At 43.4% G+C, this 25,423-nt stretch overlaps 1 protein-coding gene across 1 annotated transcript in view; it reads left to right on the top strand.

Moving 5' to 3' along the window:
- LOC138608374 (dolichyl-diphosphooligosaccharide--protein glycosyltransferase subunit STT3B) overlaps positions 1-25,423 on the top strand; it is a 103,789-nt gene that overhangs the window by 46,662 nt on the left and 31,704 nt on the right. Inside the window, exons 3-4 of the mRNA XM_069680949.1 lie at positions 6,788-7,075; positions 21,450-21,515. Of these exons, the coding sequence (XP_069537050.1) occupies positions 6,788-7,075; positions 21,450-21,515 (354 nt within the window). The remainder of the gene's footprint in view (positions 1-6,787; positions 7,076-21,449; positions 21,516-25,423) is intronic.

Below are 25,423 nucleotides of genomic sequence, written 5' to 3'. Positions count from 1 at the left end.
TGTAGTATAACGCTGTATTCTGTTACTCCCCAAGCCTGATTATATAGATGTAAAGAGAGGATGTATTGTGGTTGGATAGCTCAGTTTTCCAGAGGACAAACTTTGTTTGATCCTGATTGTTTGGACCTTTTCTCCCGCGTTCTCTTGCCCACTCTTTTTCCCACAGCTGGCTACTACTCGTGTCAATTAGACTTTTATTTTGCATCAGCGCCCGATCCTCCTTGCAAAACACAATGCTTTGTATACCCTTACATGGACTATGAAAGCTTCAATGCAAAGACTTTGCATCGATTATATTTAGTAACTCAGTTATTGCCCCTTCTTGACCAATCGTCACCCGCCTGGTGTTGTGTAAACTCCGGCTGATTGGACAGTTCCTCTGCACAGCCGAGACGGCGAAGCATGTTTGTTTTGCATTGCCATCAGCCGCCGTTATCATTACAGCACTAAGCAGATGGCGGAGGGCAGGAGCTGTAGCCACGCCACATGCAGATGTTTGAATATGCTATTCACTGCTGCACAAGCGACGGCAGGAATTGGAATCCAAACCCCATCCATCAGCAGTCTTCTGTCATAGGCAATTACCATCTGCTCCTGGTAATTGCATATGACAGGCTTTGCTTGTAATAATGGATGTGCTGGTTATTCTACAGAACATGAATATACTGTGGATAGGCTTTGTAATAGACGACTGGAAGCTAAAACTCTTGATTAGCCTGGTAATCAGAATCGGAAGCTGTTTAGTTTAAAGTGAATTTTCATGACATTTACAAGATCCCTTGGCTGCACGATGCATTGTCTCCTGCATACAAATAAGACAACACAGCTCACATCTTCCCCCCTGTACACTTGTCTCGACATTTCATGAATGTGTGAGTGAATAAACACAACAAATAACAGCAGACTTATTCACACGGTTCCTTTGTAGAAGCGTTGCGCTGATCTCTCCGCGCTCGAATGTAGCTTCACATCAAAGTGATTTCACTTTCAATATGAACCTCACCTCAAATATTTTGATTCGCTCAGCCGACTGTTCTCGAGCTCGACCAGTCTGCAAATAGACGAAAGAGAGCCTCGTCTGTATCGGAGCTTATAGGAGGTGAGGAGACGAGAGGTGCTGTGATGAGAATCAGTGTAATTTATAGCTTGATTGTTTCCCTTTATGAACATTAACTCTGCTGCTCTGAATATCTATTTCCTGTCATGAAGGTCTTACATTTATTTTTATTTATTTAGAGTTACTAAAATGCCTTTGAATGAATACAGATTGAAAAGCAAACCTCGAGGGTGTCCGACGTCCTCTCTGTCTCTCTTTCTCTCTGTTTGCAGTGTCCTGGGTTGCTTTATTTGTCCCTTTGCTAACCTAACTGAAGTCATTTGAAGCTGCTGAAGTCAGATATCCTGCAGAAAAGAGGTTGCGAGCATCATAGAGGGAAGATGTAGTTACAGAGTTACAAGTCCGGGGTGCCGGTTTGGCTCAGCTGTTAAATCATGCGTCCCGCAGACAGAGGCGACAGTCCTCGACGCGACGGCCATTGGTTTGACTTCCACCCTCTGCCCTTTGGCGCGTGTCATCCGCACTTCTCTTCCCCTGTTTCAGACACTATCCACTGTCCTCTCTCTCAATAGAGGCAGAAAAGCGGGCTCTGGTTCAGCTCAGTTGGTAGAGCAGGGGTCCCATGTACAGTCCTCGTCGCATTGCAGGTTCGACTCCTCGTCTGCAGATCATTTGGTGTGTGACGTCCCTCACTGTCTACCCCCCCCACATTTCCTGTCTCTCTTAAGCTGTCCTATAAATAAAGCCAAAAAAAAACTATCTTTAAAAATACATAAATAAATAAATTTTCCCTGCCATTTAAACTCACCATGTAGCTACTTCATGACATTCTTTCAACCTTTATTTATTTACATCTCGAATAATCATTGCGGGCAGGCCCTTATTTTTAATGATGTTGACATTCCAACAAACAAAATCAATATGCACAAACAGAAACATACAAAAATGAATGCCAACAACACAGTTAAAAAGAGTATCATGGTTTTAAATTGAACCACAGGTACAAATGTGGGAAGTTTTAAAGTAAGTTGCAGAGTGTTCCAGCAGAGAAGCTATTAGCAGTCTTTCCAAATACAGTGTTTGCCTGTGGGACTTCAAGCATCAGCCGATTAGTGGGACGTGCTGAGTATTGACTATGAGACCGGTTTAGTGAGGAGGTGAGATATGGTGGCATGTTGCCAATTAAAGCTTTCTAAATAAATAAAAACCAATGTCTGTCACGTCTTACTGTTGGACATGAAATGATAACGTGAATGGAAGTTAATTGGCCATAGAAGAAGACGGCAGGATTAAAGAAGAAGAAGAAGAAGAAGACAGCAGGATAATGTCGGACAGCCGTGAAGAGAAGTTAAGAGATGAGCCGACCACTTTCAAATCCATCGTCTTATTACTGTATGTTTTATGTGTTTTATAGTCTAATTTCACTGTGCAGCACTTTGGTAAACTTTGTTGTTCTTTTAAAATATGCTTTATGAATAAAGTGGATTGGATATGATTGTCTTGCAATATATCAATTATCGCAGAATCCTGTTATCGTGGGCCACGTAACGCGCATTGTATCGTGCGTTACCCTGCGATTCCCACCCCTAGCAATTACTGTCATGCTATTGCAAATTCTCACTAACTGTATATCACTCCACAGCTCAAAATAGTCCCCAATTAAGACATTATTGTTTGAATAAAGTTTGATTAAAAACTATAATGCCCATCTGTCTAAGAAAATTACTTTGGCTAGGCCTTCTAACAACCCACATTGGACTTGGAAGAAGTTTAGTGGCAGATGGTGGGTCACATTCTGCCTTATAGGGTTCACTGTCATTTCAATAGCAGGTGGGCGGGTCATTCTGTTGGCCACACTAAATGCAAATGTCTCCTATAACATGCAAATCTATGCAAAAATGGAGCTGGAAATAGGAGCTGGTGAGTAGAAGAGAAGTGACAGAGCTACTATGGAGGCTGAACCAGCTGCTCACTCGTACACTTACCTGCTGTGTTTGTGTATCGGCGCGCACAATGATCTGGTGCCTTGCTCAAGGGCACTGCGGCGGCAGTTGCTGGAGTAACAGGAAGGCTTGTTCATTTACTGTGTAGGCTAATTGTCAAAAATCCCACATATCAGCATGACTGAGCTGGATGTTTTTCCGAACATAGACAGGCTTCGGGGAAGAAGGGCATTTGGTTTACTCCCACACTGTATTCCACACCACACAGATGAATGTGAGAGAGCTCGCATTTGCATCAGGCCCGTGCTTTTAAAACATGCAGGGGTGTGGACAAGTGCTTGGTTCATCTCCGCTTGGCACGGTCTGTTTCATAGCCCACAATGCACTCGCAGCCTATTGGCCTTTGTTTGGAAAAGTTTATGAATGACAAAGTTACATTCCCTCCACGTTTTTTCCCAAAGCTGTCTTGACATTTGAACAATGTCAGACTCCTTTTTCATGCCAAGCGGTGGTCTGGGACCCTTCTGGCTCCAGGTGGAATTGATAACACCACCTTTGCTCCGGCTGACAGCGGTGACCGAGACTCTTGTCGGACGTATTGAACCTCTTCACCGCCTGCTCTCCTGTTTAACGCGCCCTTTCTCTCCTTTCAGCCGTTATAGCTCACTTTCCCTCTGTCTCTCTAACCGCTTTTATCTTTTTATCATCTCATCTTTACTGTCTGCCTTCGCCTTTCTCTAATGTCTCGCTGTCTTCTCGCACCATCTTTATCCTTACCCCGCCCTCCTTTTTTTATGCAGAATCAGACGGATGATCCTGACAATCCTCATTAATTGTGTATGATAGCGTTAAGTCTCTAAGCGCTCGGATCAGTCGCACCGTTTTGAAGATGGACGAGGCGATATCAGTAAATGCGACACTTTGCTGCCTTTCTGCCCGGACCGGTCCAGCTGCCCTCTGTGTTTTTATATTTCCTTTTCACTCCCTCCCACCCTGCAGTCCCCTGAGGACAACTGTCTGCTGCTCTTTCTCCTGAGCCATAGATAAGGAAGGAAGGCTTCTCTAATGTGACAGTCTATGACAACAGTGGGCTGCCAAGCCAATCAAGCACTCTTTGTTGCTGTAAAGACAATGACTCAAGGTCATCCTGGGTAACAGCTTTTGTCACTTCAAGTTGATGATATTTTCATAATGACCACGCAATGTGATGCACTCTTGAATGCCAATTTCCGGACAAGTGTTAATAAATTACACGCAGGGATTTTTCTTCATCAAGCCGACGCGAGATGTTCTTGGCTATGATGAAAGATATCAATCATCTCTGTAAGGGTTTGGGGACCGGCGTCCACAGAGTTCAAAATGGCTAATAATTACGCTAGTAGTATTGTAAATGGCATCAGACAGAGTCCAATCCTCAGAGCGGAGAGGCCAGACATAGCTGATTTTCATAATAGTAGATCGGTTGATGAGGCAGAGGTCTCCCAGGCACCGGCTAATTAGAGCCGCGAAGACCTGAGTTTATTAGCTGCAAGGCAAAGTGCATGGACCGGGGCTGCAGCGAGCACACATCAGGGACATCACTCATGTTAAACACGGGCTCGTCAGTGTGCTGCACAAGGCCGCGGTCGGATCTGCTCTCATGTATATATAAGACATGGCCATGATGGCTCGCCTCCACTCGTGCACTAGTTTCCACTGAAAGGACGGTTTAATTCATTTTATTGCAGGGCTTTGTTTGAATACTCCATTTCCATTAGTCAGTTATGGCTTTTTATGGTCTTTTATCTCTGTGGAGGAGTCCTACGCTTTGAATATCAGAGCGTCGCTGTGTACGCAGTTTGGATTATAAACTGTGGAGGACAAGTCCAATCATATCAGTCCACAGAGAGACGTCCTGGAAATTAAACGTCAGCCTGTTTACTATGGACTAAAAGGAAAGAGATGAAAACAGTGGGAAAAGCTGGGTGACAGAGGAATTGCCGAAATTGAAAAAGACACATGAAGTAAACACAAAAAAAAATAATTATTCAAAGAAGGTTACAGAGCTTACTGTTGCTACAGATGCATTTCTAACTGTAGAACAGGCAATTTTAGCCAAAAACATTTAATCAAATCGTTTCCAGATCACTATTTTGTATTATTGATTTCTTTAAAAGTATTTCATGTAGTAAGCTGGATAATGTACAGTGACCTGGATGTTATAAGAGAAATATACCCTGACGGGGTGGTGCAGAAGAACATCATACATGGCTACAATATTTGATAATACACTTATTTTAGGTCATTTATTAAGTACAGTTAAGATTCTCAAATGTAAGGACTTGTTTTGTATCGAAGACAAATAGTTAATAAGCTTTGCAGCTAATAATTATTTTTAATTTCAACTTGTCTGTCTCTTAATTGCAGTTAGGGCTGTCATGGTTACCCACATGACCGCAATACCGGGGTAATGTGACGCCAACCGCGGGGTGGACCTTGTGACCGTCATCACCACTATATTTTTTTAAAATGTCCTAGACACTGTGATGTTGCTAGGTACGTGTCCTGCGCCTCTGACGCATTAAAATCTAAAGGGATGCGGTAAACTCATTATCCATGCATCCCAGGGAAGCAGTCGGATCACAGCAGTCAACACAACAATAAAAATTGTATGAATTAGACAGTTTGTAAACTTCTTTTTCCAGTTTCAGATTTTTAGTCTGAACATCTGGCTCATGGTTTTGATTAAACAAACTGGGGTTCAACTTGTGCGAGATTTAAGAACGAAACCACACGGGACTAAGATTTATGGGCAAAAGGCATACTTTACAACATGTCGAAAATACACAGAAAGTAACATAAACATCAGTGCAAAACTAACTCACATATTCATGGACGCACACACGATAAAAAGAGGTGGCGGCGATCACTGATGTCTCCGTAGTAGGTGCCGTAAACGAGTCCGGACATGTCTCCCTCACTGCCGTGTTTCGGCTGAGTCGTGCTGCGTTCAGGAGCGCTCAGAAACGTCAGTGATCAGACACGTTTTTACACAGATTTTTAAAGATCGATCTTGGGATTTATTAATCGATACTGGGTCATTGAAATAAGAATTGGTTGGAATCGGAAAAATCGTTTTTTTTAAACCCAGCCCTACACCACAGATTTCATTTCAACAATTAAGGATATGAACTTATTAGTGATAATAAACTTTTATTTCCACCACTTATGCTGCGTTCACTCATGGCGATGATGTTTCACCGTCTGGGGATGCGCTCTAGTTAAATAACCAAAACATACTCCGGCAGCGGGCTGGGGTGGCAGTTGACTGCCGAACTGCAAGGAGGGCGTTAGTGTTTCACTGCGGTTAGAAAGATTCAGTCCCGTGACAGCCCTAGCTGCAGCACTGTTGCATTTGTTTGTCAAACTATTGTGTGCTGGTTTTGATTGAACCCCGTGTTCAAGTCAATATTATGTATGTATTGATCATTAATACAGCTTGTTCTTCTTGCTCCTATGTTTCCTCTGTTGAATGCTTAGAATTTGTCATACCTCCATTTGATTTTTCCTCTCATGGTGACTTTTCATGCTTCCTCTCTCACCTTGCTTTCTTCCTTTCACTCACCTACCATTGCTTATTTCTAGGGGCTGCTACACAGGATATTCTATTTTTCTGACAATTATTTTCCATATAATTAGCGGTTTGGTTTACAAAACATCACAAATATCCCCGTAGAATTTCCTAGAGCCCAAATCATTAAATGTCTTCCTCTTTGATCTCACAACCTCTCTCTCTCTCTGATGCCAGGTATACCCGGGGCTAATGGCGACCGCCGGCCTCATCCACTACGTGCTCAACATGCTCCACATCACCGTCCACATCCGTGACGTGTGCGTCTTTCTGGCACCGGTGTTCAGCGGCCTGACCGCCATCTCCACCTTCCTGCTGACGCGGGAGCTGTGGAACCAGGGTGCAGGGCTGCTGGCGGCCTGCTTCATCGCCATCGTCCCCGGTTACATCTCCCGCTCGGTGGCTGGATCTTTCGACAACGAGGGCATCGCCATCTTCGCACTGCAATTCACTTACTACCTCTGGGTATGTACGCTGAGGATTTCTAACTGTAAATTATTAACCTTATTATTATAATATTGATAGTTTTTGTGAAATCAATATGAAGCCTAACCATGTGCTCACTCTTGGTCAGCTTGTAAGCCAAAAGAAAAATGTCGACCTCTCCGCTCTGTCCTTTGTTCATTTTTAGTGCATAGGATTTCTGTAGCTTGAAAAGTGGACCTATTTTCAATCTTACTTAGCCTCACGTGTTGAATTATTTATCCCGAGCCTTGAAAGGAACACTGGGCATGTTTGCAGACCATGTGGAGCTCAGGAAACCGCATGCTACACTGTAAAAGCTTCACGATAAGATGACCTTTAAGAGTAGAATTGAAAATATCTTAGGTTAAAGGTCGGATAGACCCCCTTCCAATCTGTCTTCCTCTGCTAAGGTATACAAAATAAACGCAATAGATTTTACTCTAAAGGGATGCAGACCTTGTTGAATTTGCACTATTTTCGGCTTTTATTTTGTGGGTGACAAAACAGTTTCCCCTCCTTTGATTAGGCCACAACTTGTCATGCTTCTGCAGAGCAGACCTTGACACAGGGCATAGTAGACGAGACAGAGAAAAGAAATCCCACAGAAGAGAAGAAAACAGCTTGGACATGTGCAAAAGGCTGCAGCTGAAAGAATTTCTGAAATGCTTTTCCACAGCGGGAGGAAGGAAGGAGCTTTTCAAGTCCAAAGATGTCTGGAACACACTTTTCACTGTGTCCACTCCTTTCAGTTACATCAGCAGGTACCTTATAGCCCTGCAGCCATCTGACTTTGAATGTATCATCTGGGTGCGTGTGTGTGTGTCTGTGGGAAATTGAAGAGTTCTTTTTAATATTTATCAGCATCCCTTTCCTTGTTATCGTCATCGACCTTGACAATTTTTAAGTCGTTTTTCATTCTGCATTGAGCTCTATCTGTTAGTGATACAGCTTTTTTCTTTACTGTAAAGGAGAGAATAAAACGGCTAGTGCAAGAAGAGGATTTATTTAAAGGTAAACTTGAGAAAGAAAAGGGCCTCAATATAAAAGTTCGATGGGTTGGGTTTTAAAGGCAATTTCTATGCAACATCAACAAAGACGCACGATACACATGTGATGGAAATTGCCCTGCTGGAAGGATGATGTTGCAGGAAAGACAAAATTGAATGCAAAGGCAACAATAGATGTGTAATATAATGCAGCAGGGATACTAACATCATAAAGAAAATGGGAACAATATGTAAGGGATAATGTAGAGTGAGCAGGACCCCGACGCAAAGCCCGCTTATTACACAGCTTTTTAGCTACGAAATTCATTATTTGACACAAAATATTAATTCATTTTAAAATAATTCTTTTTGGTTTTCTGTTCAAAAATAGAGAGAGCTGCGTCCATAGCAACGGTTACAGAGTTAACCTACAGAGCATCCCTAGCAACGGTCTGTTCTTTAAAACGGTCTGTCATCGAGAAACAGATGGCGGAATGCCGTAATTAAGAATCAAGTATTTAAAGTCGAGCTGAAACGGCATTTCGAGAGTATCTAGCTTCCGTATCGTGACGTATTTCCGAGTGAAACAGGACGTGCAGGCGGGACATATCATTAGAGGGATTTGATTTGATCGTTGAGAAGTGGGCGTAGACAGACGTTCTCCACAGCGCAGTAGCTAGCTAACTGACCGAGCGTTCTTGGTGCTCTGCGGCTAAATGTTGCAGATTGATTGGTTGAAATTGTTTGGTGCTAACTTACGTAAGGTCGCGTGAAATGTAGTTTTACCGGAAGAAAAAATCGGATTTTGACATAAGAATACGAAGAAATTGATTTTCTGTATTTTTTTTGGCCTTTATTTTCAAATAGATGCTCAATATTACCGGGGATGTGATCTAAAAGGATTAAAATGACATTTTTCATTTCACCTCGACTTTAACCCAGCTGTGTAATAAAAGATGCATAACTGAATGAAATAATTATTTAGGTCTTGCTGTATATCACCTAAACATGTATTCAGTTCCCTATAACAAAGGCAAAGTCCAAATGTATAATGCAAGCAATGGTGGATAGTTCCACCTTCATCCTGATGCATCTCTAACAAGGCTTGTCTGCTTATAAAGTAACATTATAGTATTTGCACAATGCGGCAATTTTTGGATTTTTATATTGTGCATCACTATAATGGATTTAAAATTGAATTAGTTTATAAGTTGAAGTACTATAATGCAGTTTTCCAGCTTTAATGTGAGCGTATTTACATCCAAATGTAATGACAGAAATGCAGACGTTTATTTTTACAGCACACCTCCTCTTTCAAACAAACAGGAATAAGTGGCTGGTGCGGTTTATTCCACTGTTCCAAACAAGCTCTTGGCCTTTTATCAGCTGTTTTTCTCAGTGTGCTGCTGGTATCAGTCATGGATCAAGAGCGAAGACTTGACCGTGACCGTTAAGAAGGCCACTGTGAGACTAAAGAGCCAACAGTCACAGAAACGGCCAGAAACATAACGTTTGGTCAAATAGACAGATTGGTACATTCGTAAAATGAGTACACTGTTATCCAAGCAAGACGAAACAGCCTTTTTATGCTGTGTTGTTCGGACGGAAGAATCCTTTCCCCTCTTAAAATTATGATACATCCGCCAGCAACCACGATAAGGAGGAAACTTTTCTAAAATCACTGCACAAGATGAAAACCACTTATAAAACCACTTGCGGAACCAAAAGCCGAGGTCACAATTTGCCAAAAATTACCTGTGAAGAGGAGAACGATTTTGTAACCGATGTGTCACAGATAAACCTCCGCAAGTGAGGCGTGAAGAGTGCGAAGAGAAAAAAAAGAAACCGCTCGTTATCCTATGCACGACACCCTCTCTGTCAGACATGGCGGAAGGTAATGTTAAGGCAGCCAGCGGAACCGGCCCTCTGGTATTTGTTGAGGGCGATTCCTGAGGTACACAGAGCAGATTGAACCCGGGGCCTCAAATTTAATTGGACGGCCCTTCGCGCTGCAGCAGGACAATAACCAGAAACGTACCGTCTAAGCAACCAAAGGCTTTTTCAGGAGCAAAAAGTGGGATGTTCCTGAAAGGCTAAGTCAATTACCTGACCTGAATCCAATAGAGAAAGCTTTTCACTTACCGAAGGCAAAAGCCTCTGAAACAAGCAGGAAGTGAAGAAAGCTGACAGACCAGGGAGGAGACGCAGCGTCTTGTGATGGTTTTAGATGCCAGACAGTCATTACAGCATGTGCAACCAAGCAGTTAATATTACAACATAATTGAATAATATTGCAAGCTGTAATCTGAAATTTTTCAGTTGTATAAAAATGCTTAGTATTCCGGCACAGTCCATCCAAATTGTCTGTCAATGCCCTTAAATTGAAGCTGAAGAGATGCACTGAAAGCACATTACTATTGTCCTAATTGGAACCCATTGTGGCGGCCTCCAGAGCCAAAATATTAGAGGTTTTCTCATTGTACAAATAATCAGGGAGCTTTCTCTAATTGCCTACCAAATGACGAAGGCAGTGTAAGGCGAGTGAATGTTCTCCGAATGCTTAGCTGGGTTTTGGACCATTTGCAGAGGTTTTCCTGAGCACGCTGGCAGCCTTGGCCTTGATAGACATGGATTTCTAACATGTTTTTAGCTGTCATCAAGAACATATGCACAAAATGTTTGGATGTGGGCAGTACATCACGTTATAAGGTAAAAATAGTCTCGTTGCTGCTGCTGAAGCTGGAGAGGCTTGCAGATATTCTAAATGCAAAAATATAACTGCCTATCATTGGAGCACTGTGGGCATATATCTTATTTATACAGTTTTGCCTCATGCATACTATAAATATATTTTCTATCAACAATTTCCTCATGTTCCTGTAGACTGCAGTGATGTATATTGTAAAGGTAAGACACAGTGAAGCAGTTATAGTCATGACTGTGAAAGCATTTTCACTCCTGCAAAGTTATCCTGAGCAGGAGCAGGAGTCGAAGGAGGAAGGGAAGTTTAAAGTGAGTCAGGGAGATTTTATCAATGTGAAAGACAAAGAAAAACAAGAAAGTGATTGTAAGGAAATGATATGCAGGTGAAGTTAAAAGGAACCTGCAAGGTGCCAGCCGGCCCAACGTGCAAGGCCAAACACGCATGCGATAGTGAGACGAGGACTGTTCAAAGAAATAATGTCTCCAAAACGCATCGCTTAAATACAAGCAGGATTTTGACAGGATCCTCCCACCGTTTGTCATACATATTCTCCTGAACCTATTTGAAATGCAAATCACCTTAATCCAGACTGAAGCTTCATTGTCTCCTCTTCATTGTTCCTGCTGTTCAGTGTACTTCAGCTAAATACCTTCACAACGTATACTTTTGGTTAGCTTGTTAGCTTCCATTAAATGAGAAAACATGAATGAAACACATACTGTATAAAAAGACGGACGACCAGACTGTGGCCACTTTTCCGACAAGTTTAATTTTAATGTTATTTGATAACAAAAAGGATGATTGACAGCTCTGTTGACAAATGCGGCTCCTGCAGACCTACCCTGCGATCTGTTCCGGATAAGCAGGGTAGAGGAGGAACGGAGAGAGAAAACGGTCAAATACAGAAGTTTCCATATCTGTGAACGTCTGCTTCAGACCAACACAGGAAGCGGTTCTGCTGTTAGATACCCCGTTTTTTCCGGTAATTTAACTGTGTTAGTGGAAGGGGCGGGACATTGTTACCGTGACTCCACCCACTGATCTCTACCGCGCCGTCTCTGACTCCAAAAAAACGTCACCAGCGCAAGATGGCAGCGTTCACCTCGGGGGTATTTTGGCTTCACTTTTGTACAATGAGAGTAAATGGAGACGCATTGTCCGACTTCATAAACAGTCATTGGATATAAACCATAGACTGTATAAATAATGGACGTAGTCTCAGTGACGTCACCCATTGGTTTCTGAAGCAGTGTCTTGAAGCCCGAATTACGCAGCCGCTGGGGGTCGCCATATTGGAAATGCCAGAGCCGGCTAATCCAGAGGCAGGCAAAGAGGCAGAGCGACCGAGCTAAAGCCTATGGCTGAGCTCGATGGGCGGGCCGCATGAATCAGCCAGCTACGGCTATGAAGCTAGGCTATATGCTCCTCAGCGTAGCTAGCGGTTATTAGTCATAGACTGTATTAATAATGTATGAGCTAGTTTGACTTTGCCAGGAGGAGATTCTGTCGGTGACTGACTGCAGGTGTTTAGTTTTTAGACTAAAGAAGTAGCAGACTCGCTGCTCGCTCGCCCGGTGAGAGAGCGGCGAGCCGACACATAACGGGAAACTTAAAATAACCGCTCTTCTCATCAGTGCAGTCCGCTGTAATCTCTTAGACTCCTGACTCCTATTTACTGGCCGACGATTAAATAAATGTTTGATAAACACTGTACAGGCTAACAAGCAGCTAAAGCGAGAACAGTGTGCCTGCTACTTAGTGCTAAAAATATTTCAATACAGTAACACTTAACTCACCGAAAAGCAGGAGCTCAGACTTTTTGCACAGCCATAAAGTTCCATAAATCCCACAGAAACAGATTATTTGTCCAAACTTTGAATGAAAAAATCCCCAAAAGTCTCCAACAACACAAACAGGTGAAGTTAAGCTCGGTGTCTGTGTGTCTGTGTTGACGTCTAGCAGACAACCAGCAGGATCCACCTGTCAATCAAGTGATCCGGCCCCTATGATTTAAGGCTTAATATAATTAAAATGGGTGTGTTAAAATTAAAATTCACCCCCCGTACAGTCAAGTGGCCACTCGAGGAATTGCAGTTTTTTGCACTTCCACATTGGCTTCATTTTTCAACAACGGAGGTCACCACTTGATATAAACATAGGATGCTGCAATCCTGTTGGAACCAGGGGAGTTTTATACCTATTAGTCCCATGTGTGTTATAAACCAGCTGCAGCTCTGTAGTTGTAGAGAGAAGTCTAATTCATGGCTTGTTCCTGTCAAGCGTTCCACAGAGAAATAAAGAATGCAAACAAATATAAACCCGGGTTTTATTCGAGCTACATGTTCATCGCACCCGCAGCGATCAAACAAACCCGCTCGCAGCTGTTAAAAAACACCTTCATTGCTAAAAACCGAGCGAGTCCCACATTGATTAAAGTCGTGCATTTTGAGGCCGTGCAGCGCTGCTCATCAGCATTCAGGATGGATGTTCTGCCTCAGCTGACAGTTTGGTGAGTCAATTACCGCACAGCACTCGGCAACAGATTCAGACAACAGTTAAGCCTAAACTATCCACACAACAAATGCACGGACATGTTTTCCTGACCGTCGCAGATGTTTACTTGGTAAACACGGGGAATCAAGGTTGTCACTTGCGGCGTTTCATGTCGCCTGTTTGTGTACAGAGACGCCGCTTTATAAGGGCCTTCAAATGAGACGTGCAGTCGATGTAGATGCTGAGAAGCTTAGTTAATCTGTTTCCAGGCTCACTATATATATTTTCTTCATATTTATAATGCCATCCTGATCTGAATTCTCAATGTAAATCTCTAGTGTAAAACATATTTGCACATTAGACCGGCTGGTGAGCAGGAACTGTTTCACTAACTTGGTCTTTCAGTGAAGTAAATAAAGAGCTTTCATTATGCACGCCACAGGCACTCAGCCAGTGTTAATAGCAGCTCGTAGGCTATTTGTCCAACTTTTATTTTACCTTCAAGGCATCGATCTTCCTTTCTACTCAAATGTAAAGACACGCTCGCAGTGGAGGCTTTTATCCAGGCAGAAGTAGTGATGCAGGTGTTTCGTCATGCCTCGCTGCTGTCTGTCACAGCGTAACAAGCTTGGCAGTACAGTGGCCGCCGGCTTGGAAGAGACCTTTTTATCTGTCCAAGGATTCAGCCGTCCCAGCTTATGTCACTTTATCAAATCGTGCATGGGCACATCTCTACATGTGGTTCAAGTTAGCATGAGTCACTCTGCTCCTTGGCCCGATTTTAAACTCTCTGTGTCACTGATCTGGCAATAACCTGCAATTTAGTGTCCAGGTGGCTGGCTGAGCACGCCTGTTGTGTCTACAGTGTACGTCCAAATACAACACAACTGGCTCTGCATGTGTGTACTGGCTCAGCGCGGTGAAGCCAAACAGTTGATGGGGTTGCTTCCAAGGAGAGCTTACATTCTCAAACATACAGAGCATATTTGGGAGGCAAAAACAAATATGTAACTTGTTTTTACAGTTGTTCAATAGTTCTGCAAATTTAATTTACAGACTGAAAACACGTTTCATCTCGATTGTGTCAAACGCAGGAAAACTCACACCAATTTGCAGTGAAAAAATACATAAATCCTGCAATATACCTTTTTAGGGGCATTTTGTATTCTTCAGTTAATCAGATATTGTGATGTATTGTTATGTAATATATCATATATCGCGGAATCGCTGTATCGTGATATTATCGTTATCATGGACCGTGTCTCGCGCATCGTATCGTGAGTTAACCTGCAATTCCCACCCCTAGGACATACATGTATATTGAGTAAACACACAGAATAGACCCTTCGCTTCGCTTCCCTTGGTTACTGTTGCTACGCCTGTACAGCTTTCGCACCGGCATGTACATGTTATGGCGTTTTTGACTATAAAAATGAGGTGTTCAAAGGAAATAATAGCAAATTTCTGGAAAAATAGTTCCTAAATATCAGAGAGAAGTCGACAGAAAGGACGGCAATACTCATTTGAAAGCTACATCCAGAATATAATGTGTCAGCGAGTGTTGAGAATGAAGAGGACAAAAATATCGAGGCAGAAGCTCAAGTTTTAGCCCGTTGCTAGCAAAACTAAATGATCCCACTTTTATATTTAGTTTAAAGCGCGTCAGGATATCGCTCGCATATTGTGGGCTTGATCTAAACACTGGATCTCCTAAAGGCACAGCAGGAAAGCCCAACAAGTTGTGAGTTAGGGTTAGTTGTGGTGAAATAAAGGCTGTGCCGATATCATCGGTGGTGGTAGCGGAGGCCAGACAGGATCGCAAACGGACCAAGTTGACTGTCTTCCACAATTTTTAGTGCATGTCCGACATCTCTCCTCTTGAGTTTCGGAAAAGCGAAAAATATGACACCCCCCTCTAAACTTTGAGGATATCTGCTGTCGGACACCGCTTCGCCACTTCTCCTCATTCTGAAAGCTTGACAGGCCTCCCTAGTTACGGTTGCTAACGTAGGATTGGACAGTGGCCATCGAGTCGAGCATGACTGTACTAATATGACAGGACAGTTTGCCTTGTTAAGGTGTTGTGTGGCATGTGGAACATTGAGAGTTGGGCAACAAGGACTGCAAACTCTGCACAGAGCTGCGGATAAGTGAACTTAGTAAAAGGTGAACTTCAGGTGAACTGTCTCTCTGCGCTGAAATCTGAGTGAACTGCTTTATAAAACTATTCTCTCTACTCTCTTCGATAATCCTCAAAAAGTATATGGTGTATCATAAATGTGATTTTCCTGCGGTTATTTCAGATTTAACTGTGATCACTTCCCACTCCAACTTTTCTAAATGTTACATGAATAAGAACAATACATGAGTCATGGCAGGTCGGGGCCGGTTCACTCATGACGCCCGAACCGCAACTTTAATCCGCCTAACATTTTTAATGCTTGTCAGCATCTTTATGTAGATGAGTTTCTTATTTTCAAAGCGTGCGTTACGTAAGGTTTTGCAGCGCTGAGAGAGCCTTCATCCTTATCCTTTAATGCATTGTTTCTCCTAATACCTCTGAGGGTGCTTCCTCCAGCGTCCGTCTGAAGCCAAAATTCCCCGTTTAACTTTTTTAGGGCTCATCCAAAAATAGTTCCATAACCATTTTTCTCAAGCATGTGAAGGAGGGACATGTGCAGCTGTAATAGCCTCTTGTCATCCCCCCCCACCACCTCCCACCTCTCACGTCCCTCGTTCTATTTGGCAAGAGCCCTGAGAAACAATCATCCTGGCCATGCACCACTGCTCCCCATTATCAGTCTCATTTACCCACATTTGTCTTTGCGTCTTCCTTTCCTCCTCCTCGTCTTTTTTCCATCTCGTCTTCCTTTAATTGTCTTTGTCTTCTCAAGTTCCTGCCATTTGTTTTGCTCCTGCGCTTCTCTGCTTTTCCTTCCTCCCCTCCCCTCCCCGCCCCTCGCCTTCTCTTTCTATATCTCATTATTGCCCGCTCCTTTCTTCCTCGTTTCTCTCTCCTCCCGTCCTCTCCTCCACATGGCAAAAGCTCGCAAAGCCCTTCTCTCAAGTCTCAGCCCAATCTTCATTATCCCACTCCTTCGTTTTATCCGCTAATAACCCATTCAACTGCACTCGCTTAATCTGTGTTTACCCCCACCCCCCCACCCCCCACCCTCCCAACACACACACACACACACACACACACACATACACTTCCATAATCTATAATTGAATCCTCTCACACCCAGGAGAGCTGCTCTTCTTAACACCAGAGCTCTTGGTAACATGAATACACACACACGCTCGCACTGCCTCCCTCCCATGCCATAACCCTGTGCTCCATGCCTACATTGTTGCAACAGTAATTCCACTCTCTGTCTCTCGGCTCACATTTAACTAGCTGGACCGGTTTCCCACTGTGTGACTTCTGTGCCTTCACAAAGACGGCGGCGGGTAAAGGCGCACCGGTTGAACACGGCTCGAACATGCCTCGGAATTAGACGGCGCCAGGCTGCGCGCTAGCTTCGGCCCCAGCTTGAGTGGAAATATTGTCTGAGGGAAAACACAGCGGCTCGCACAATAGCTGTTGTCTCGCTAATCTGTCATTGTGTTTATTTTCACTCTAAACAAAGGACGCAATGACTCAACGCTGAGACATTTATGGATAAAGTGTTTTGGTGGCAGCGTTGCAGGTTTACAGATCGAGAAAAGTGAAGCACTCTGAAACATTTTCAACCAAACCTGATGTCATGAAGGCGAGATATATTATCAGAGAGATGTTGAGTTAACTTCACTCTCATTTGTGCTGCTCTAATTTATTACAGTGTGAAATCGTGTTCCATTATACTGAGAGGTATTTTAACATTTTGCACGCCCCCTTTGTATCACTAGAGTACTAAATATTACTAACAGTATTGTATGAGTTTACTAATGTGAGCCAGTATCTCTCAAGTTAACAAAATCATGCTCTACAATAAGGGACAACTTTTTACACTATAAAATAGGGGTGCATATCGCAGGGTAACGCACGATAATAACGATAATATCGCGATTCTGCGATAATTGATGAAGACAATCGTATAATAAATCACCATATCTGATTAAAGCTCCTGTGAGAAGTTTTTTGAAAGTTATGAAATTAATTCTGATGACTCTATATGACCTACAAAAACAAACCAGACCATCAGAGACAAGATTGATTATTTCTGTATAGTTATTTTAATGTCTGAAACCGCGGGCGGGGGGGTAGGTGTCAGACGAAGTGATTAACTGCGCGCTGCCTTTGTTTACATTTTCCAGGGCAGAAATTTAAAGTGAGTGATACATGTGACTGTCAAAGAAAGCAGGAGGAGATTTTTTGTTAAAAACCACCAATTAAACACATGCAGGACAAAATCAACAGAGAGATAAGAGGTACGGCTTTGTCCACAGGGGGATTACACAATTACACAAATTGACATAAGCGATGCTGTCACTCAAATTGGAGTGCTGAATCTTTTTAACACATAATATATTCGATATCGATATTTTGTCCCACCCCTAGTATGAAACTTTATCAGGAAACATCCTTATCACTCGCCCTGGAGATTAATAAAGTATTTCAGATTCTGATTTTACATCGCATTTCTGCAAGAGCGCCATCACGAACCTCGCTGTCGTGCCGCCTTTATCATTTTACATTGAACTTAGCAACGCTGACATTAAGCCGCCTCAGTGTGTGATATTAAACGGTGTTGTGGAAGCAAAAGTGGCGTGATGTGTAAACAAACGCACAGCGCTGTTCCGCCCTGCTGGCTCTGCCGTTTCCCCTCTGTTACGCCTCTGTTACTACCTCCGATGCCGGCTCAGAGGCAGAATGACTTCTCTCTACCATTCTGCCTCTGTGCGTTTCATATTAGAGATGAAGCATAACAGGGGCTACTGTTTCACGGTATAAGGTATACACATCTTACTTACAGTAACAATGATTCAGATGCACAGAAACAAAATGTTTTTGTTGTTGTAAAAACTTAATATTTCACAAAACTGTACGTCTGCATACAGTAGAACATGATACTGCTGCAGTGGTTAGCGCTGTTGCCTCACAGCTAGAAGGTTCCTAGTTTGAACCCTGGTTCGGCCGAAGTGTTCCTTTCTGTGTGGAGTTTGCATGTTCACCCTGTGCATGCGTGAGCTCCCTCCTGGTACTCCAGCTTCCTCCCACAGCCCAAAGACATGCTCGTTCACGGGCGACTCTATAAAGCCCGTAGGTGTGAGCGTGAAAGGTTGCCTCTCTCTGTGAGCTCTGTGATTAACTGGCCATCAGTCCCCGCCTCTTGCCCAATGACAGCTGGGATAGGCTCCAGCTCCCCCTGCGACCCTGAACAGGATAAGCGGTATAGATAATGGATGAATGGATAATACTGTAACCATCAATTTTCATACATTGGAACCCTGCGAAACGTCTCTCTCCACTGATCTTAAATTATAGAGCAGCAAGTTCGCAGACAAATTGTGGCTGAGATTGGAAGCGGACACATGGAGGTTGATGGATCAAAATCAATCATAGCAAATGTGGTTTTATTTTTTTATGCCTAGTGAACTAAATCTCATCTGGTGCTTAACTCACTCTTTTAGTGTCCCTGGTTTAAATGTCCAAGCTTCCACTATGGCTTCAGCACACCTCGTTTTACGCATCAATGCCATTAAATACGGTCATTTCCTCCTTCCACAAACATAAGCTTCATCTTTATTATAGGAGAGGACGATAATCAGGTCACCTACTTACTATAGCCCACCTAAACACAAAGGGAAAGCACTGCTTGAGGACATTTTTCTTGTGCTCTGGCATTTCTGCACGTAGCTACAGTATGAAGAAGAGTGTGTGTTTGTGCTGGTGATTAATCGGCGACGCTCTGCTGGATATTCAGGTGAAACATTGTGGTCCAGCAACCATTGATTCCCCCTCATCAGCGAATCTCAGGCTGTATTGGATGCGATCAGGTGTCTTGACAACCTCCTCTCCTCTGCTTGTCAGTCTGCCTGAGTTTTAGAATTTTAAAGGTCACTGCATCATTTATTCTCTACGTGTGTGTGTGTGTGTGTGTGTGTGTATTGTCCCTGTGATTTTAAATGTTAATGTGTACACTTGTCTGCTTTATCAGCCTGTGGCAGGGAAAGGAGAGGGTGTTTACAAGACGCTTTCATTGGTCTCGGCGGCGCTCCTCTCATCCTCTCACAAAACACTCGCTGGCTTCCATATCTGCTCAGATCATTAAGCTGTGATTATTAAACTACTTTCAAAGACCAAAATGCATCATTGTCTCCTTTTAACCCCGTTATCCAAAGTGTGAAATTTTCATTAGAGTCCCAAAAAAAAAAACCCAGGCCTTAACTCGCTCGTATCTGGTGAATCGCAATGAAAACAAAGCTTTTAATGGGACTGTATTTGTTTTATGGTCCTCTGCTGTCGAAACACTATTAAACAAGGGAACATTTAGTAGAGAGGACCGCCTGCACTCGGCCAAGATTTCAGTGCTTCAACGTTTCTTATTTGTAGTAGGGCTGCACCTAACGATGATTCATTTATCGATTATTCTAAATGTTAGTTTTTATTACTTTTGTAATATTGCTGCTAATAATATAATAGACTATTTGTCAGACGCCTGATCAGAAAAATACTGGACTTCAAATTCAAAAGGATTGCTATGACACAGATTAATTTGAACACGATATGTCATAGCAACCCTTTCCCAGAACTGTTTTTATTATTATCCTGATGCACAAGGAAGGGAAGGGGGGGGTTGTCTTTGGGGCCTTCCCCTACCCCTACCCCAAACCCGGACCCTGCTGGGGGACATGGGTTTCTGTTGGGGGGCTTTCTGGCTATTACAATTTTAATGTTTTTCCACATTGTTGTATTATGTGAAGCACTTTGTGTTGCATTTTATTTGTATGAAAAGTGCTTTACAAATAAAGTCTGATTGATTGATTAAAGTCATAATCTCAAAGATTTTCATTTAAATAAAAGCCTGTTAAGTCACTATCTACCGCCGAATGAGGTAACAGTCCAGTGTGACGCGTTTTCCATCACCCAGCAGTGGTTAATCTGCCAGAGAGGGTAGGCGGAGCTAAGCGGCTGCTTTTCCGGTCTCTGTAAGTGTTGGGAGTAAACAGTAATCTACTATGGCTGAACAAACAAAGAAAAGATGGATGACTACAGATACAACTTCAAAAATAAGTGAAAATCCAAAGAAAAAGAAACTAATTCGACGCTTAGATGAAGGCAATCTAAAAAGAAAAGCGAGGAAAATCAAGAGTTACAACCAGAGCCAACCGTGAGCGTCACACATGCAACACTGTCTGGATATCTGGGAAGTGTGCTCCCGCAGTTACCGTTAATCTCCATAGGTGCCGCCAAAGAGAATGAGATCTTTCGAGATTACCACTTTAAGTACTTACTTAAAGTAGGGTGAGCTAATTAAACAACAGATTGTACTACTTCTAAACGTCAATCAACAAGTTTTGAAAAGGTTCTACAGAGGCCTACTTCTTCCCCTCCCCTCTATTAAAAGATTTTGAGTTTGAGTTTTCACACCTGGATCTGAACGCTCTCACACAGCTCTCCCCCCATTTCGCTGTAACTTGTGTCATGAAGTGCGCATTCAGTGAGCGGTTGAGCAAGTACGAGAGAGGGAGCGGCAAAGTGACAGTAAAGAGAAAGTTAGGCTTATATTTAACATCATTCCAGGGCTTACCAGAACGTGCCACCCTAGGAGACGGTTTAAAACCCCATGCATTGAGCTGGACCTGGTTCTTACCCCCTATATTGACAGCTAGCGATGAGATCCGTTTCTGCACGCTAACTGCAGAAGCTAACTTTACTGTGCTCCAACTCTTAACTCTTTGCTGGCCTGCTTGGATGGTCAAACTTTTAATCAATCTGACTTGAGCAATAGGTTTTCATCAATGACTCCCTCAGTAAAAAGTGTCGCAACACCGGCTGCGACACGTCTGTTTTAGACGATCATCCGCAAGGTTTTTTAGCTGAAGTTCCTTCTCCGTGCTTCGACCAGGCGCTGCCATCTTCTCTTATCGACGCACGTTCATTTCTGCAATTGATTACGGGTCGCCCGAGCCCTACACTACAGGGCTCCTATACTGCTGTGACTCTGTGATCAATGTGTGATCTCTCTCTCTGTCTCTCTTGCAGGTGAAATCAGTGAAGACAGGCTCAGTATTCTGGACCATCGGCTGCTGTCTCTCTTATTTCTACATGGTAAGAATGTCTCACACAAGCACGCGCTGTCTAAATGTGGCTGCATTAGACTCTAAATAATCCCCTCTTCTTTAGCTCAATGGGAATTTAAAGTCAAAATCACATTACGGCTTGTTTTTCCGCTCTGCCATCTCTTAAAGAAACTAAAGATGAAAGGTGACATGAGCTCATAAAACCATTTAGGAGCCAAATTACTTTTTTTTTTTTGTGTCTACTCTGTATGCGCTAAGTTCCGATCCACCTTATTTCCATTTTTGTCCTGTTATTCGAGTCAGAGATGACACCCAAATACACCCAGCATATTTGTGCTGGCGTAAACAATCGGTGAATCATCAGCGAGGGATCAACAAAGGATTCAGTGATTGTTTTCAGCTCAAATGGAAAAATCCAGGAGAATATAAATAAGATGCATTTGGAACATTCACTGTTTCATATTTGTCTCCACTTGAGTCGAGCACTGGCGCTAACTGATTCTGGTGTCACCATGATTACAAGAGTGGACGTCAAACGGGCTGCATCGTGCTGCAGGAAACGCTTTGTCACGTCAGACGCTCAGACGACTGTGGAATTGTTGCCATGTATTGCAGCTGGAGAACTTGTAGCTCTGGTCTGCTGTTTTTTTAACTTTAAAAGAACGCTACCAAGCTATGTAAGCTCCCCGAACCGCAGGAGGTCCAAACTTTGCTTTTAAGAGCTGATAAGTGGAATCTGAAGGCGTATTTCTTTATTATTAACCCTGCTACTGAGATGGTGGATGTTTGGGCTATTTTTCCCTGTCCAGCATGGACGTGGCGGTGCACGGAGAAGCGGGACGAACGGTTCAGCCAGCGTTTCCTGCATTATTTATAAATTCAGGCTTGAGCCCATCAGGGGATTGATGAGAGAGCAGAGATAAAAAGACGATCCAGGCACACTGCCTCAGCGACAGATTGTTTGCGCGCGTGCGTGTGTGAGGGAGCGCGAGCTTCTATGAAAATCTGCAGCTTCTTGCTCATTTCAGAGCTTAATCTCTGTGGCCCGGCCGAGAGACGGATATCAAATGAAACAGATTACCCCGAATCCAGCTTGATCGATCACACTGGGCCGCGGCATCAGAGGGAATGGGGAGACGGGAGAGAGGGGAGCGATGGAAAGATGAGACGCAACAGAGGATGGAGACAGACGGAGTCAAAGGGATAGAGAGGGATGTGGGAAACTAAGGAGGGAGCAGAACCGAGACATGGAGAGCAACGCGATGATGAGACAGGAGAGAAGGAATATTAAGATATGCAACTTCTTGTCTGTCCCAGCGAGCAGCATGGGAACATTGAGTCTCCATGCCTCCTTCTCCTTATTACTATGTTCTCTCCTTCACACCCCCCTCTCCCTGTCTCCTCAGTGATGTGATGTTCCTCTGCATCTGCAGCCCACCCACTGGTGATGCAACAAACTAGGCTCACACGTCTCAATCGACACCAACAACCCTTACCCTCCGTTGCCTTCTGGTCCCGCAGCACACACGCGTTGGCCCAATCCTACTTTTTTCACTGCCTCATCACCTTGCGCTGTCAATTTAATCAGGATATAGCCGTGGCTAGTTTTCCCTATGGGCTCAATCAAATGTGAAACTCGCAAAGCAGATAAGGAGTTAGACAGGAAAAGATACCCTGCCTGAGTATTGGCATAATCAGAAGGGAGAGGACAGAGAAGGACGAGATTAAGGGGAAGGATCAGAGCAGGAGGACCTGGTGATGGACAGGAGCCACAGGAACCTGCCTGCTTCACCATGAAACGTCCTCCTTTCATCCCTGCAGGGGTGAGGGCAGAGCGGGTGAGAGGGAAAGAGGGGAGAGCAGAAGTAGATGCATGGATCAATTGAACTGCACTGCACATTCCCAAAGCTTGGCTTACTTTTTCCTTTAACCCTTCACGTTCCTTCCAGCAGAGCAACCTGCAAAAGCTCCTCTGTTATTCCTGTGCTATCTGAACACAACAATCCTTGTTTGACAGCTTACAAGACGTCGCTGTTTTAACTGTTCATCCGTGGTAGGTTGGTCACGTCTTCACCAATATGTCATCAGCTATTTGATGGATCGCTATGAATTTTGGTTCTTACCTCCACGGTCCCCAGAGGATGGAGTCTACCAATTTTGTCCTAATCCTAATGACTTTGCTGATTCTCTGACCTTTTTCCTGAATGCTGACATGAGGCTGACGGTCATGGTGTCGGGTGCAGTGTCTCAATAGAGATACCTGTAAAAATGTGTGTGACAGTAAGTGAATATGAACATGCTAACACTGCTCAAATAAGAAGATCATTGACTTATATGTGATAAAAATCTGCATTGGGCGTGGGAATCGCAGGGTAACTCACGATACGATATGTGGCCCACGTTAACGGTAATATCACGATACAGCGATTCTGCGATAATTGATCATGTCTGTAGATTATTAATCCTCATTAAAAGTAAGTTGGTCATCTCAAAGCCCCCCTCCAGTGAAAATCAAGTGTTTAACCTCGTAAACATCTCCATGTGGTGTTCTTCATGTGCTACAAGACATATCAGGGACAACATCAGCAGTCATCTCCATGGCTGGGCCTGTCTGCTTTTAAACTGCAGTGTACCAAGGACAGGCTGAACAACACGTTTTCAGATTGGCAGGTTTGTGATGTCACAAAGCTAAGGAGCCAATCCCGTTAATGGACGGGGTGACACTATGCATATCATTATGTGCAACCTATGGCAACCACTTCAGCGATGCGCGAGCCAGCTGTAATGTTTGCAAAGTCACTACTGACTGCTAACGGTAGCGTTACTACTGCTAATTACGACATTTCAAGCTAGCCAAGTTTCAACAAGTTGCTACTAAGCGATGGCAGAGATGTGTTTTGTTTTCATGACAGAGGGGGCGGTTGGAAATTTGCATAGTCGATGGGGCCTATGCAGATTGGAGAATTTTAATGAGGGAGAAGGAGGAGATGCTTTGGGAGGATTTTTAAGTCATTAAACGTATTTTGCAAAAAAAGGACACAATTTATTATTTCAAGCAGAGCATTTTATATGTCTTAAATCATGACTGGAGCTGGTCTTTAATTAACCAGAAAGAGCTCATGAATAAACACACATGAACAGAGTAATATAAATCCAAAGCATAACAACAGGGTGTTAGATTCTTGTGCACACCAACACAAGTGTGCACAACCACAGAATAAACTCCTTCTCCCTGCTGCATGCTGTGTTCTCTCTATCCTCCTCGGATTGGCCCCGAGGTCATCAGATACGGCCGGTGTGAAATGCAGGGAGCGATAACGGCTAAAAGACTTTGCTCCAGACGTTTTCTGATTCCTGCCCTCAGCTGTTAGCCCGTGGCTTGGTCAGAGGGCCCCGGCGGTTAGAACCATAATTTCACACAAACACTCTCACAAAGCTTTGGTGTTGTCATGGGCATTCGTCTTTGCACGGTCCTCTAATGTGACCAGATGGCAAGTCTTTCCCATTCTTTATCCTGCGGTTGATGTACGCACCACTGGTTTTTAGACTCAACATTAATCTGCCCACTTCTGTGTCTCATGAAAGATACAATATTAACCAATCAGGACAATATCTAATAAACTATGCTATTATGACTGAAGGGGTGGCAATATTGGTGGATCAGCCACTTTGTTCAAGACAAAAGGAGTTTCAACAACTGTTAGTGATTGGCAGTAAGTATTGTACACATTCATGGTGCCCAGAGGATGAATCCTGCTGACTTTGGTGATCCCCTAAGTTTTCCTGCTGCACCACCATCAGGTCAAACTTATCATAGTAAAAGCAGAGTTGGTGCCATAATGCAGGAACACTAGACCCTGCTGCCATTGGATTCCTGAACAACCTAACATGATTCTTATAATTGTATTCATTCTTTATTGGTACTAATTCCAACTG

This window comes from Semicossyphus pulcher, unplaced genomic scaffold (genome assembly GCF_022749685.1).
Source record: "Semicossyphus pulcher isolate SPU_LCO1_2020_fin unplaced genomic scaffold, fSemPul1.0.p SCAF_5, whole genome shotgun sequence".
NCBI lineage: Eukaryota > Metazoa > Chordata > Actinopteri > Labriformes > Labridae > Semicossyphus > Semicossyphus pulcher.
Note: the sequence above shows the minus strand (reverse complement) of the source record. Positions and strands in the feature narration are given on the sequence as shown.